This window comes from Carassius gibelio, chromosome A24 (genome assembly GCF_023724105.1).
Source record: "Carassius gibelio isolate Cgi1373 ecotype wild population from Czech Republic chromosome A24, carGib1.2-hapl.c, whole genome shotgun sequence".
Classification (NCBI taxonomy): domain Eukaryota; kingdom Metazoa; phylum Chordata; class Actinopteri; order Cypriniformes; family Cyprinidae; genus Carassius; species Carassius gibelio.
Window position 1 is genome coordinate 3625052 of NC_068394.1, and position 14729 is coordinate 3639780.

The following is a 14729-nucleotide window of genomic DNA, read 5'->3' on the forward strand; positions in this document are numbered from 1 at the left end:
AGATATAGAAATTAAGATATACTTCTAAATTATTAAATATATAAATATTTAATAAGTATATTATTTCAGATGTATTTTTTTACATTTAAATCTTCACAACAAAAACACAAACAAACAAAAAAACGAATTCATTTCTTTTTCATTTTAGATTGACTGTTCAACTTGTCAGAAAGACATGAGGCTGAATATTATTAAATATAGAAATATTTAATAAGCATTTTTTGGGGGGCCTTAAGGTCTTTTACTCCATTAAAACTGAACCCTGCTTGGGATTACATTATATTATATTCATGTCAAATCTGTCTGCCTTGTGCTTTAGGGGACTTCTTGGCTAAAACTCCTCATCACTTTTGAAAGCCATTGCTTTGTATTCTAGACATTCATAATAGTGTCAACTATTTTCTGGAATATGTTTTCTGATGTGCTTACTACTCTCATAGTGCAAACACCTTTATTGTGCTGCAAATGAAAGTGTTATCAGCAACTGTTTCAATAAAAATGCCATCTGTACTGCACCGTAACACATCTAACAACCTGTTCCTGTTACTTCACTAGATGGATAGATAGATAGATAGATAGATAGATAGATAGATAGATAGATAGATAGATAGATAGATAGATAGATAGATAGATAGATAGATAGATAGATAGATAGATAGATAGATAGATGAGGTGTTTTATGCAGTTGAACTTTGAAAAATTAATCATGCAAGACCATATTTAGCCATCAATTCCTTATAGTGTGTGGTATGCATATGAGAGTTTGTATATTAAATATTTGCACAGAACTTCTATATTGTGTTTTCAAGATCTAAATGTTATTTGGAGGTTGATTTCTCTCTGCAAAATAGATATAGTGAACCGCAATAAACTGACACACACAGTGCTGAGCTGATTTCAAAAGCAATACTGTCGCATTAAGATGCTAGATATATATATATTTTTTTTTACGAACAAATAACACAAGCCTGAAAAATAATACTGAACACACATACACGTATATACCTTGATAAACAAAAGATGCAGGAAATGTTCTAGTAATATCAACAAACAAGGCAAAGTTCTGTCCATAAACTAACAAAGATGTGGGGCGCACAACTAGAACCCAAAGATGAAAGTATTAAAAATCTGACCAGATGCTTGGATGTGGTCAGTCAGTTATTCAAGATAAACATATTATATTTTATTGATCTACGCGGAGTAGAGAGCATCAGTAACGTTATGGTTCAAGTGCACATCTTTAGTAGTTTTTCCTCAGGACCGATGTGTGATAAAAGTGGGCAGAACATATCTTACAGTTCCACATTTGACCAATAGATGGAGACCCACTACTTTGAATCGCTCTGAATTTAGCAGCTTGCTGTTAGTGAAGCTTGCCAATCAATCTCTGGACAGATGTCTCCACTGGATTGCACCATTCTAGTTTGACAAATCCCATGTCTCCCCTCCCTCAGTTGCATCTAAAAAGATTAATCCCAAAAATATTTCATAACCGGTACATTTGAATACAGAATCATTTGAAAATTACCATAATCTTTCCCTCTGGATTAACCCAGTAACTATTAATAAGGGCTACTGGCTATAACTTATTTCCTGGGTGTCCCTTTAATGACAGTCAGCTGGGAGTTTAGTTCTTTTGATGAACTGCTTCCTCTCAGTATCTTCATTCTGGAGCTTATGAAGCTCAAAGATGATGCAAAAAATGACTCTGAGATTTGGGTTCAAATAAGGCTGAAAAATGTTCAGTGCTTTATTGCCTGAATCTCATAAATGTTGTGTAACTTCTTGCATGAGCAGTGCAATATCAGCATTTTTCAGGGGATGTTAGAACGCTGAAAGTCATAAGCAGTTTTTATCTAAAGTGGGTCTGTTCTTAGATTCATCTGCACTGAATCTCCATTATCGTATAATTAATAAAGTTTGGTGAATTTTATTCTCACTAGTTTCAAGTGGGAATATTTTAATGATGCAAGATTTCTCATAAGATCAAAGGAAGGGTACGTGGTAAAATGGAATATGAATAAAGCCCACAGAAAATATCTCAAGTTCAGATGTCTCAGACTACTTACAGAGATGTTTTTGAATATTGCAAATTAGACACAAAATAATAAATTAGTCTCAGTTGTTAAAATAACATCATATTCTGGGGGGTTCGGGCTGGGGGTGTTTATTGTCATCAATTGTGCAAATTTGTCATATTGTTATCTGTGCAGATTTCAGCTGTTGAAGTCACATAGCATTTAGTTCTTGATAAGTGATAGAAAACGTCAACATGAAGCGAATTACATCACAAACCCTGTGGAACTGAGATGCAGAGATTGTGTCGATTTTAATCACATTACAAAATGAACCCTAATAAGTGACTCAATCGGACCATTCAACAAAACAGTGTGAAAAGCAATCTCCCCAAAGCCCAGGAAGAAACAATCAATACTGACAGTATTAGGAGGTTAAACTGCAACATCTTGGTTATTTACCCATCCAATGGTTATTTAATGCTGCGAAAGTTTTAACATCACAAATGATAAAAATTGTATCCATAGGATTTTCCTATTTGTTATTTGAACACATAGTATAACAGATCCATATATTCTAGCATTAATATAAAATGAAATTACCATGATAAATGAATAGCAAACATTCAATACCATAGTATTTATCTGATAGCATGGTAACATGACAGTACTTCAAAGCAAGGAATAAACTTGTTAGGATAAATGCTAGAGGATGCCCTGATACTGTTTTTACAGTGGACAGAGAATCACATCTTTATTTGAATCAAACCCAACAATAACCGTGTCAAGCCTGAGATGTAATGTCTGTTATAGCTATTGTAAATTATGGTCTTTTAATATCGTTAAGGCTGTAACCCTCGATCAGACACGGCAGCATACTTGTTGTGTGTGTCTTTGAAGGACTGAACAATTATAAGCATTAAACTGTCAAGAAAAATATCTGGTTACATAATACTGAAGCATCAATCGCAGTATACCAACACCACCTAAACATCCAATCGAATTTCACTACCCCCCATTTCAAGAACAGTTACGTGATGTGTGACGTTGCATTAGTGATGTCCGAATCGTTCTTCTGAACCGAATCTTTGTGATGATTTGGTTTAGAGTTAGACGACTCACAAAGCGTTTGTAAATCACTGTACAGGACTTAAATAGCACTGGGAGATAAGAAGATTAATATACGGTAGGCTATACTATATTGCATAATTAAAGCTAATTTACTATTAATATAGGGAACAATGTTGCTAAAAATGAACAAAACATTTTAAATGAAAGCTGTGAGAATCACAACAACAGTGGGAGTCTGATATAGAAACAACAGTAGGCCACAACCTTTTAAAAAGGCTTGTTTTAATAATAAAAAAAATAAATGTGTGAGCGGTGTTTCAAATATTGCTAGGTGCTTTAAAAAAGACAATGGACATTTCTGAGTGCGAAATATCGCTACATAGACAGTACCTTAAGGTGTAGGTATTAACAGAGATATTATTGTAGAAATGAATGTAACGTGCAGCGAAGGGGTTCTGGAAACGCTTTTGAGCGATAACTAAAAAAAAATCGGACATTCGACTCTTCGAACAGGTTCACTAAATGAACCGATTCGCTAAAAGATTCGGACTTTCCACATCTGAGTGGATGGAGGTGGGTGTCGGGGAGGGACTTCTTGGACCAAAAAGAGGATTCAAACGTGTTTATGAGTTTAGTGTAGAACTGTCGCATTCAGTCAGTCAATGGACTCGGGCGCATTGCGATAACCGGCCTCATTGTGTTCGCTTCAGGCTGGGAAGCAAAACAGAGAGAGATTCGGTCCAGAAGATCGCCCCAAAACAAAGGTGTGTCCATCTGAAAGACATTCATTGTCAGAAAAGGACAGGACACGCGCAAAAGAGCGAGCTCGTCGCTGGGAACAATGATGCTGATTGAAGTTTTGGTATTATGAGCAAGGCGCGTGGATTGTTGGAAACCCATTGATGCGTCATATATAGTTGTTCTTCTCATTCTTCACCAGATTACAGTGTGCAGCACGGATTCCTCGCGCGCTCTCCAAAGCATTCCAAACGCGGCGTTTCTATTATTCCTTGAGCGGTTCACAGATCCACAACGATGAATTACCAGTCGAGCGTCCCGGTCTCGGTGTCAGTGTCCGGGATCTCCCAGCAGTCCCAGCCCGCCATGCCCACCCCGGGTTCGGTACCGGCACCGGTGCCGGTTCCCCCGGCTCAGTTCGGATCTGGATCATCCGGGAGCTCCGGGGCGGGTCAGTTTGGCTCGGGAACCGTATCGGGCCCTGCAGCGCAGTCCGGTGCGTCGGGCTCCCAGTTCGTTTTATCCAACGCAGCAGCCATCAGAGCCGAGATCCATCGGTTCGAGTCCGTCCACCCGAACATTTATGCAATATACGACCTGGTCGAGCGCATCGATGACCTGGCCCTCCAGAACCAGATCCGCGAGCATGTGATCTCCATTGAAGGTAAGCGTATTAAAAGATGCCACAATGAAACATTGTAAGACAGAAGCAGATGGTGCGTGAAAACTAGGCGACATAAATGAGTGTATATCCCTAATCATAATAATTAGGGGCCACTGATATCCAGGGACCAGCAACATGACTTATGCTCACTAAATATGCATTACAATATTTTAATGTGGAATTTGCTGTTCACTTGAGTCGTGATACCATTTTCACAAAATAGGTTTGATTTGCTTTGAAAAGCATAAATAATACAGCTGAGATTTACACTTTCTTTAGTTGGATTGTTTGGGAATGAAGAGCCCAGTTCTTACATAACCACGAGCATCCAAAACACGTCATTGTAAATTAAATTGTATATCAAAGATTTGTGGCTCCTAATATTGACATGCCAGTCAGATTTGATTTCCACATTGGATCTTAATGCAGATTCGATTGTTTCATTAGAAGCTCTCCTGGAAAATGCTTTCCAAGGTTCCTCTCACCTACTATTTGTGCATCAGTCATTCATTGCCTAAAGTGAGTTTTTCACTTGATTATGTCAAAGACATTTACTCTGAATCTCAAGTTTAACCATTTTTTTTTACGACATCTGTCCTATTGAATACCATATTAATGGCTTTGAAGATAAAAGCTGATTGTGCATGCAAATAAGGCAATCTATGACGTCACAAATGAGTGTATTGTCAGGACTGGCCATTATTGATCTACAGTTTTAATGATTAATGGGCCACTTGATGGCCGTGAACCACCAAGAAGATTCTGATCACTAAATATGCAATAAAAATCCTGAAGTGCAATGCATGCTGATAAACTGGCTGTTAATATGAATTGAGTATTAGTTTCATGTAAATGGTCTTTATGTTGTCCGATATGCTTTGAAATAGTCTTGGATTACAGACTACATTTAGTCGGATTATCTGAAGTGCAGAGATCTTACATAACCATGAGCTTCCAGAACGACTGCTCAATTTGAGTACGTGCATGCACATCAAAGATTTGTATTAATATTGACACACCAGTCAGATGTGATTTTAACAGCAGAACTTAATTCAGATATGATCGTTTCATGATGAGCAGCGCTTCAATTTGTCAGCATCAGTCTTCGATAAAATGGGCTTTTAGCCTCATAAACTTGATTATGTTGGATACATTGACTCTGACTCCCAATTTTTACTACAGACTGACCTCTTGACTCTTATATTAATGGTCAGGGTGAGAGTTCAGATAAGATGAGCTTTAGTCACCGGTTATTTAAATGCAAAACCCTTGCGATTACAGTCACATCACTTCTAGAATTGCAGGATATTACAGAATCCTCTCATACAGTCTTATCATACCGTTTATATTTATATACCGTCTAGTATTTCTCAGTTATATGACCATGTTTCAGTGCTGAAACGCTATAAATGTCAATAAGAACATTTATGTTCAAAGATTAATGTGGAGATGATTGATGTATTGTATAATAAATAGTGGTTTCATGTAAAATGAGATGATTGTGAATCTCAGATTTGGTGAGGCTGTGAACTGGGACGTTCTTTTGTAACTCCGTTTTCATTTTACCGTTGAGAAATGGGAATGGAGAAATTTCTGGATGAGCGGACACCCTTTCGAGGGGGTGACTTTGAGTGTTAGAGTTTGCCTTTTTGGTATGTGGGTGCGAGTGAGAGCCTGAGTTATGTGAAAGCTGATGATATATTGATATGATACAGAGCAAATCGTTGGATGCTTTTCTAAAATAATATCGCTGTGTATTCCATATAGAGTAGCCAGGATGGAGATAGCATCTCAGTGAGGGGTTGACAATATTGTGAGTTGTATTGTAGGCCAGAAGCATTGTAATTCAGACAGTAGCTCTGTGCATATTGCAGGACATTAGTGTAGATCTTCATCTTTCACTGTGGAGGGTGTAAATAATCTGTGTTAATAGTATTATCCTGCTAATCCTCTTTACTTGCGCTAGGGTTAAGGAGCAGCCCTGGCTCTGGACCAGCAAACCGGTGATTTTTAACTAAGTATGATTGAGTCATTTACACTGTGAATAATATCCAGCTTAGCCCTCCTGTCATTTGACCAAGAGAGGATCTTCTTTTACTTAAAATGCGAGTTAATGGTATCACATTGGTGTAAAACCTCTTGACTTCGTTTCTTCGCACAGGGTTGAACTAATTCCTAGCAAAAAATGTATAATATTTCTACTTTGTTTGGTAAACCCTCAACCCACCCTACACTTGTGGTGTTCCTGGTCAAAAATGACCGTCCTTCAAGACATTGCTTACATTTCATGTTGTATTATTACCAAATATTGGATTTATTCTTTTTTATTGTTTCTTTAAAATTGCATAGGTTGTGTTTCTTCTTGCAACTGATTGGTTGTGGCTCTCATTGATCTGTCATTCTCAACCAGGAAAACTACATTAGGTAAAGGATTTTCAGAACTGCACAACAATTTGTAAGTATAATAAAAGTGCCTGTGCAAGTCATTGAGTTAAAGTAAAATAATTAAATGAACATCGCCAAAATTATCCACAAATAATGCTTTCTTACTCAAAAATGGAGGTGCATTAGCTCAGATCCATGAGGCCTATGATCAATCAGTTGTTGGCTGCATAAGTCATTTCATTGAGATAAAGAAATGGAAAACTTATGTTGCCATTTTCCAGAAACTTTTCAGTTTTTGTTCCAGACCTGAAATAACCTTGCCCTCTCAGACAAACACTAGTTACCCTTTTTTACTGCAAATGCCTGTAACGACCAGTGTTCATCACCTCTGGTTGATGCTGACTCAACCGGCCTGTAAAGAAATCCTCAGAAAGCTGTGAGGTCTTACTGTTGCCATGGAAAATCATAATTGCGATGTATCACTTGATGTATCACAGAACGTCTAGCCTATACGACAGAGGCGGCTTATGCTATTGATCTCCAGCTTGCTGACCAATAGTTGTGGTGTAAGTGTTGAGAATATCTCCTTGCATGTTAATAATTGATTTGGATTGGTTTGGATCTAAAAGCAGATGGAACATATTTATTAGTTTATTAGCATTAGTTGTTGTGCCCTTGACTACTGGATGTTTTATTGAACAAAAGAAATCAAATGATGGCAATCAACAGCTGATGACAGGATAAATATTGATTTGGTCATTTTGCCATTAGTTGATTCATCCAGTGCAATGCAAATCATCTGTTGTATGCGAGTGAATGGAATACTTCCTTTACTATTTCAGCAGTACGTATGCATATTATATGCAAATTTGTCTGTATGCATTTACATACTACCGATTCTAAAATGTGCAGAAGGGAACAAAAGGCACCACATGCAATACTGCTAAACTTTACTTTCCATTTCCAGCATGGCGAATGAGCCAGAATTAGTATAATCTGCAGTGCATCCACTTTATTTGATTAGCTGTAAAAAAAAAAAAAAAAAAAAAAGTGTTGATTTGTACAAATTTTATTTCCAAGTTAAATAAAGCAAGCACATAATTGGGTGATGTTTCTGAGTTTACTCTTATTTAGAAACCGGCTTCTTTAATTAAACGGTTCAAAATGTTTATGAGCATAAAGAAATAAAAAAGTGATTAAAAAGTCCCTGAATTATCATTGGAATATTGAGGGGGAAATAAATGCTGTGTGTATAACAGTATGTGATTGTTTCTTGCATAATGCATTTTTTATTATATATTTTATTTTTATAAAAATAGTATACAGTTTTTCATTCCAAACAGTCCTCTGCTAGAATAGTGACCGTCCTTTATCTTTACTGGTTCAGGTCTATGCTAAAAGGTTTGGAAACTAGTCAACAATCTGATTTAATCTTAGCTGGAGGAAATATAGCTATACTTTAAGACTGTCTGTGAAGTCCAGCTTGAAGTGCATTGTGCTTTGGGAATTAAAAATCCGCCTCCATCTGTCAAATACTCTTGTATCTTTTATGTATGCATGTTCAGTTATTAGAGAACACAGAAAGTTAATGTGATATTACAGGTTTTGTAAAAGAGCTCAAATCTGTCCAATTGTGTATTTCTTTTTTTAGCTGTGATAAAGCTTATCAGCAACTCATCAAAGCAATTCCACACTCAAGCACAAGATGCCTCTAGGCAGAAAGATATCTGTTTTCTTTGCTTCTCTTTCACCTCTGTCATGCCCCTTTGGTTGTATTATTTACATGGTATTTATTTACATAATCCTCCTACATTTTATGTCAGTATCCTAGAAAATATAAATCATGTCATGCCACTCACATCACTAGCTAGCACATAGCAACACCCTAGCAACTTCATGGTGACAAAAGACTTTGAGTATGTTTCTTAGCATATCATTTTGTAGGTGGTACAGTGTTGCTATTATTGATTTATAAATATTTTTCAGAATTTGTCTTTTTTTTTTTTTTTTTACGTGCTTTCTAGCCATCATCGTCACTTGGGACAGCTTCCGAAAAAAGTGGAAATGTAATTGCTGTTGTTTTTATGCTGCTATAACTGATGCCATATCAGCAAATTTTCTGACTTGGGATCTCTGCCGCAGCGATGCTGTGGCCGTTCTTTCGCTTTAATTCTTTTTGTCAGCGTTATCTGAACGACCTTCAGCGGATGTTCACTGGTGTTTACAGAATTATGAATTCAATGTCATCAGGGTCTAAATGAAACCACAGTGCAAAATGGAGCTGAAGTTAAAATCCAGAATCAAAAAAACTGTCCTTTATTTACCCTAAACCTGTATGAGTTGACATAAAAGAACGTATTTTAAAGTAAAATGTTGACAGCCAAACAGTTGCTGGTAGCCATTGACTTCCATAGTAGAAAAAAAATACTATGGATTTTAATGGCTATCAGCAACTGTATGGTTACAAAAATAATTTTTTATATATATCTTCTTTTGTGTTAACAGACGAAAGAAGCTCATACAGGTTTGGAGAAACATGAGGGTGAGTAAATCATGACAAAATGACTTTTTTGGTTAACTTTCTCTTTGAAATTCAGACTCCCTCCTTTTCTGATAGTTGCATGTGGGGATATCAAGCGTTTTATTATTGGTCGATTTCCAAAAATTGGGATGGGGGGAGGGGGTTTACAGTGTTCACCTACTGAGAAATATTTGAAGGCTACATGCCATAGTTTTCATGTATTGAATTAATATTTAATATGTAGCATATTTGTTTTGCTGTGGTATTGAATTCAAGAAATTCCACTAATATTGACTACTGAAATGTATCGTGACGACCTTGGTGTTCATTAAAATGTATTTCACATTCACAGGCTTTATGATGGTTTGCTGCTCAAACTGTTATGCAAATTATGTTCCAGCAGTTTGTTTTAAAATGTTTTTTTTTTCTATCACCGTTACACTTCTTAAGCCTTGACTAGGATTTTTGAATTTGTAATACTGCACATTATTTGTGCTTTTATGTAAAAAATAAAAAATAAAATATTTTCTTTTACTGAAGGCATGCCTGAGAAATTTACATATGCGCTGTTTTGTCATAAGCAGCATAAATCTCTATGCGCAACATTCTTGTTCCTTAATTTCGTGCTGTCTGTCTTCCTAGAACCTCCTGAAATTCTTGGAACGGAATCAAATTAAGCTGTTTGACGTTTGCATGTGCAGCTTGACATTTTTATATTGACACCCTGCTGACTGTCATTACGAAATAATTGAAAGTGTTGCCAGAAATATCTTGTTGTGAGTCAGCTCATGCACAAGGCCAAAATGTTTCTTCTGCAAGAGATCCAGTCAGAATACAGGCAGTGATTTCCTTGTGATGCGTTGCATGCAGAGCGTGACGTTGCACTAAAGCTATCGCTTCACTGCATGCGTTGCATCACGGGGGAGTTTCCACAGGCATTTTGACTGCAGCGAGGCTTGTGACGCTCTTGCAGAAGGAACTGTCATGTGAATATGCACCTGTGTGTCTGGACTGCAGATACTACTGCGACCGTCCTACGTTATTGCAAGCGCGCCTGTTGCTTAGAAACCGGAGCCTTATAGCTTTGCTGAAGATTGGAACAGAACAGGAGTTTAAAAAAACACCTCTGATATTCGCTCTGCTTCTCAAAGCTTGAGGAACAGTGTTTTATGAGTTCGCTCACCACTGATTGTTCCCATTTTTGTAAGTGAATGCACAATCAATAATTCAGAAAGACTTGCAGGCGGCTTATTCAGTATCTTGTTTATTTATTTCTTTCTTTTTTATATTCATGGTTGTGCTTAGGACATTAAAGACAGATTATTTGCCTCCTGAAAAGAAAACTAAAAGCTTAAAGGGACTAAAAGCAAGGTTTTACGGCTGAAACATGGTTTTTCTATGGAAGTGGAGTGTAAGGAAGTGTTGGTATTGTTTGGTGCGTTTGCTGTTATATTAGTATTGTGGCTTTGCCATTGTTATTATACTTTAAAACTCAAGAGCAGCCTGCGTGCATTGCAGAGTGGATAAAAAAAGGAATAGACTAAGAATAATTTAGTTTGTATTCAGAAACATAAGTGATTAGGGACTTTCGCACCACGGGAACCTTTCCGTAGTACTAGAACTAATTGTGGAACAAACCACTTTTTGGCGTTTTCGGACCGCAAGAACTGGGTGTGATTTATAATACTGCCTCTTTCGAGAACCAATTTGGCTTCTACTGCGGAGCAGGGTCTAACGAACACAACTGGTACTACACGTGATGTAAGTAGACATTGATTGGCCAAACGCGTACGAAAACACCCTCACCCGCCATGATTTAAAATGCTGAGTAAACATACATTAAACACTGTGTCAACTTATTTTGCAAGTATGGAGAACAGCGATAGAAGTGCAGGAACTAGTAGCAAATGTAGCACTGCCAGTTATCTTTGGAGATTCTTAGTCCTCCTCTCCGTTCTTTCAGTCGCGTTACGTATACGTCGACATTCCATGTCCTCCATCCACCTGTTGTTAACGTTGTTCTTTTATTTGTTTACATTGTTGAATGCCGGGCACAAATGACGTCGCTGTCGCCAGGCTTATGTCACTTCCTAGTACACACTGTTGGTGTGAATGCAACCCTTTAAATGGTACTGGGAAATCGTTTGTGCAAAATCGTACCAGTATTTTAGTACTGTACATATAATTCTGGAACTAAAGTGGTGCGAAAGGCTCTATTGTCAACCAAGGTCCCTTTTTTTTATATATATTTTGAAAATAATTTTCATGAGAATTTGCAGAAAGTGTTTTAGTTATGAGCGTATGACTACTCAAAGAATAAGATGGAAATGAGCTTATTAAGGACATTTTAAAGTTCTCCATCAAATGTACAAATTCATCCATGAGAAATCTACCTCTGCTCTGTCTTACGGATATCTCTGTCTTCAGTTTTCATCTTTGCTGTTGTTAATTGCGAGTGATCATCATTCAGTCTGTGCATCTGTTTCAGCTCTTCACCGAAGAGATTGTTTTGGAACAAGACACGTTGGCGACGTCAATAGAAAATCCAAAACAAGAGCGTTATGCTTCACTCAATTGGATTTTTTCAGATCCACGTGGTTTAGTCTTAAAAGCTCTCTGTCAGAAAGCTTCTGATGCTTCTGGAGTCTCTCATTCGGCGTTTCAGTCCCACCCTGGACTTGGTGCACTCTGGATGCTCCGAGCCTCCGATGTTGCAAATGTGAGAGGTCACAGGTCAAAAAGCTACTCGTGAAGAGGATCTTTTCATAGCAGGGAAACTCTGAAGCCACGGCCTATCTCTGGAACATAATGTAGGCCATTGTTCCCACTACACAAAGGTGCTCTCTCCGCTTGTTTGCAGATCTTTTTTTTTTTTTTTGCTTCTCTTAAGTGAACACACATGTTCTGCTTCACAGAAAAAGCCTGGGGACTGTGTTTTGGTTGTGGTCAAGGGATCATCTGCGGAAGAGGCACTCTCTGTAGTCCAAACTATTGAATATACACTTTTTATTTTTCTGAACTTCACTATTGCACCCTAGAGCAAGACTGTTAATTCTATTTCTAAATTTTAGTTGCTCTTTGAGGACTATGACTATGAGGCTTTGTTCCTTCTATACTTCTAACGAGTGCATATTAGTATTAAAATACACCGTTTAGGCATAGATAAGGTACAAAGGTGTACCTTTTAAGGGTACTAAATGTACAGTTTTTTTTACATTTTGTTAGTTTTATGGCAAATGTATACTTATATTCCATGTTCAATACAAGTTAAGAAAATTTCAAGTAGGGTTGTGCGATAGTGACAAAATTATATCTCTATATTTTCGGGAATTTAGTTGATAACTATATGTAGCATGTAATTGTGCTGGTATTTTGGCAGGATTAGGACTGCCATGGACAACTCTCAGACTCTCAGAGCTTTTGCTATTCTTCTGTTTGAAACTATTTTCATTGACAAAATAGAGCAAAAACAGGAATTTGTCTAAAATGCAAGTCAGTTAATAGTAACATCTTGTATTAACATTATATGTTTTTTTAAAAAAAAAAAGAATATTATATTTGCAAATGTACCGATATTTGGAAAAACTTTTGTTTGTTTGATATATATTAACTATATCAAATGATCGAAATAGAAAAGACATAAAGGTTTACAGGGGAATGTTTGCCCCCTCTTATCTTGAATTTTGGTGGAATTCTAAATGTATTTTAATAGATTAAATCATAAAGAGAAACCGTAAATGTGCTTGTGCTGTAGTCTAACCTACATCTCAAAGTGTATGTGTGCACTCTCTGGGTGTGTATTCGTCTAGTTGTTGTGATATGACTCGATAATGTCAAATTGCATATAGTTTATACAACAATTACGAAATTAATGTAGACGATATCTATCACACACCCCTATTTTCAAGTGAAAAATTTAAGTTATGGTTGTAGAGATGAATTTAACTAACAAAAATGGTTAATAAGCAGTTATTCGCACTAAGATCATGCTATCATGCATATCACACACTTCTTGTTGCTGTACTGTCGGAACAGTGACTTTTTTAACGTTTACAGATTAGCCCAATTTACTTGCAATGTAAGTGTCTTACTGTAAACCAGGAGGGACAAGTGGAAACTAATTTTGTGGTAATCTACATGCTATAAAATGCTGTCGGTTCACCTTGAACCTGAAACATGACCCCCATTGATGCTAGATTTGATTGCAACTGTTGTAGGTTTTTTCTCAGGAATTTTGCTAAGCTATTTTGAGCGTGGGATATGACGCTGATCTGCGATCTTCTCACCATGTTATGGAGGTGATGGATCTGACTTTGTGTAAGTACAGCCGAATAGGCATCTGGACCAGAACAGTACGCCTCATCTCCGGCGCCAGCGTGGCTGCTGAGTAGCAGATGGTCTGTGACATGAGAGGAGGGTTTGGAGAACAGGGACTGAATCCTGCCAAAGATCCCGGTTCTCCTCGCTGTTAGGATCGACACATTCAAACAAACACACACAACACAGTGGAGACCATCTTATTTGTATCTACACATGCTTACAAAGGCTTTACATTCATTTGGGATCATCCAGGCGTACCCCAACAGTTCCCCTGGTTTGCCCAGCAGTGGATGCCACCTGGTTGGATACGGATCCCCGTGACGCAGGCTGAACCACAAGAGCATGACTGCCGTACAGTTCTGGCTCCTCTTCACGAATTCACCCCCGTCCTCCAGCATTAGTACGGCCTTGGAGAAATGGAGCACGCCATAAGTGGGAGCAGGAAGTAGAATAGTTCCACGGCATGTGCCATAGAGCATATATCGTCCCGTGCAGGGATTTCAGACCTGCACAAGTTAAATTGAATTTATTCATGGCAATTCTAAAACAAGGTCATGTCACAGTTTTTCACTCATACGTCAGTCAGCTTTCAAGGACATCCTTTTTTGGCTCTGGAAGCTGCTCTTTACCTACTTGTCTCTGCTTGAGGCAGGAAGTGTGCGTTGAGTGAAGGTTGTGTTAGTAAACTCCGCTCAGCTTGTTTTCCTCATGGTTTGATGGATCTGTTTGGAGTACACAGCACTCGGCTGTTGCTTTTGGCTCTTGTCACACATACACACACGTTTTTCCCATGAGCACTTGGTTTTTGAAGCAAAAGCCCATAGACCATCAGAAGCACTTGCGCAAAGTGATACTCTTGTGTGCAGAAGAATTAATTGTTTAGGGTGATTCATTAATAACTACTTGTAATGATGCATAGTTAATAGGGTTTTCTGTTGAAAAGAGTTCTTTCCAAAATCCCTTTTACAAGCTACTCTTTCCAGCAGTTAACTGTTAATTGAGCTCTCTCTCACAC

At 37.6% G+C, this 14729-nt stretch overlaps 1 protein-coding gene across 2 annotated transcripts in view; it reads left to right on the top strand.

Annotated features, from left to right (window-relative positions):
• Positions 1 to 3355: 3355 nt before the first annotated feature.
• The window catches only part of agap3 (ArfGAP with GTPase domain, ankyrin repeat and PH domain 3), a 143019-nt gene continuing 131645 nt past the window's right edge, over positions 3356 to 14729 (top strand). The window contains exon 1 of one of the 2 annotated variants that reach the window (XM_052542900.1): positions 3356 to 4488. In XM_052542900.1, coding sequence (XP_052398860.1) covers positions 4122 to 4488 — 367 coding nt within the window. In that variant the 5' untranslated portion in view covers positions 3356 to 4121. Of the gene's footprint in view, positions 4489 to 9378; positions 9416 to 14729 lie in introns of those variants that run through there. The other variant, XM_052542902.1, reaches the window with a different exon arrangement.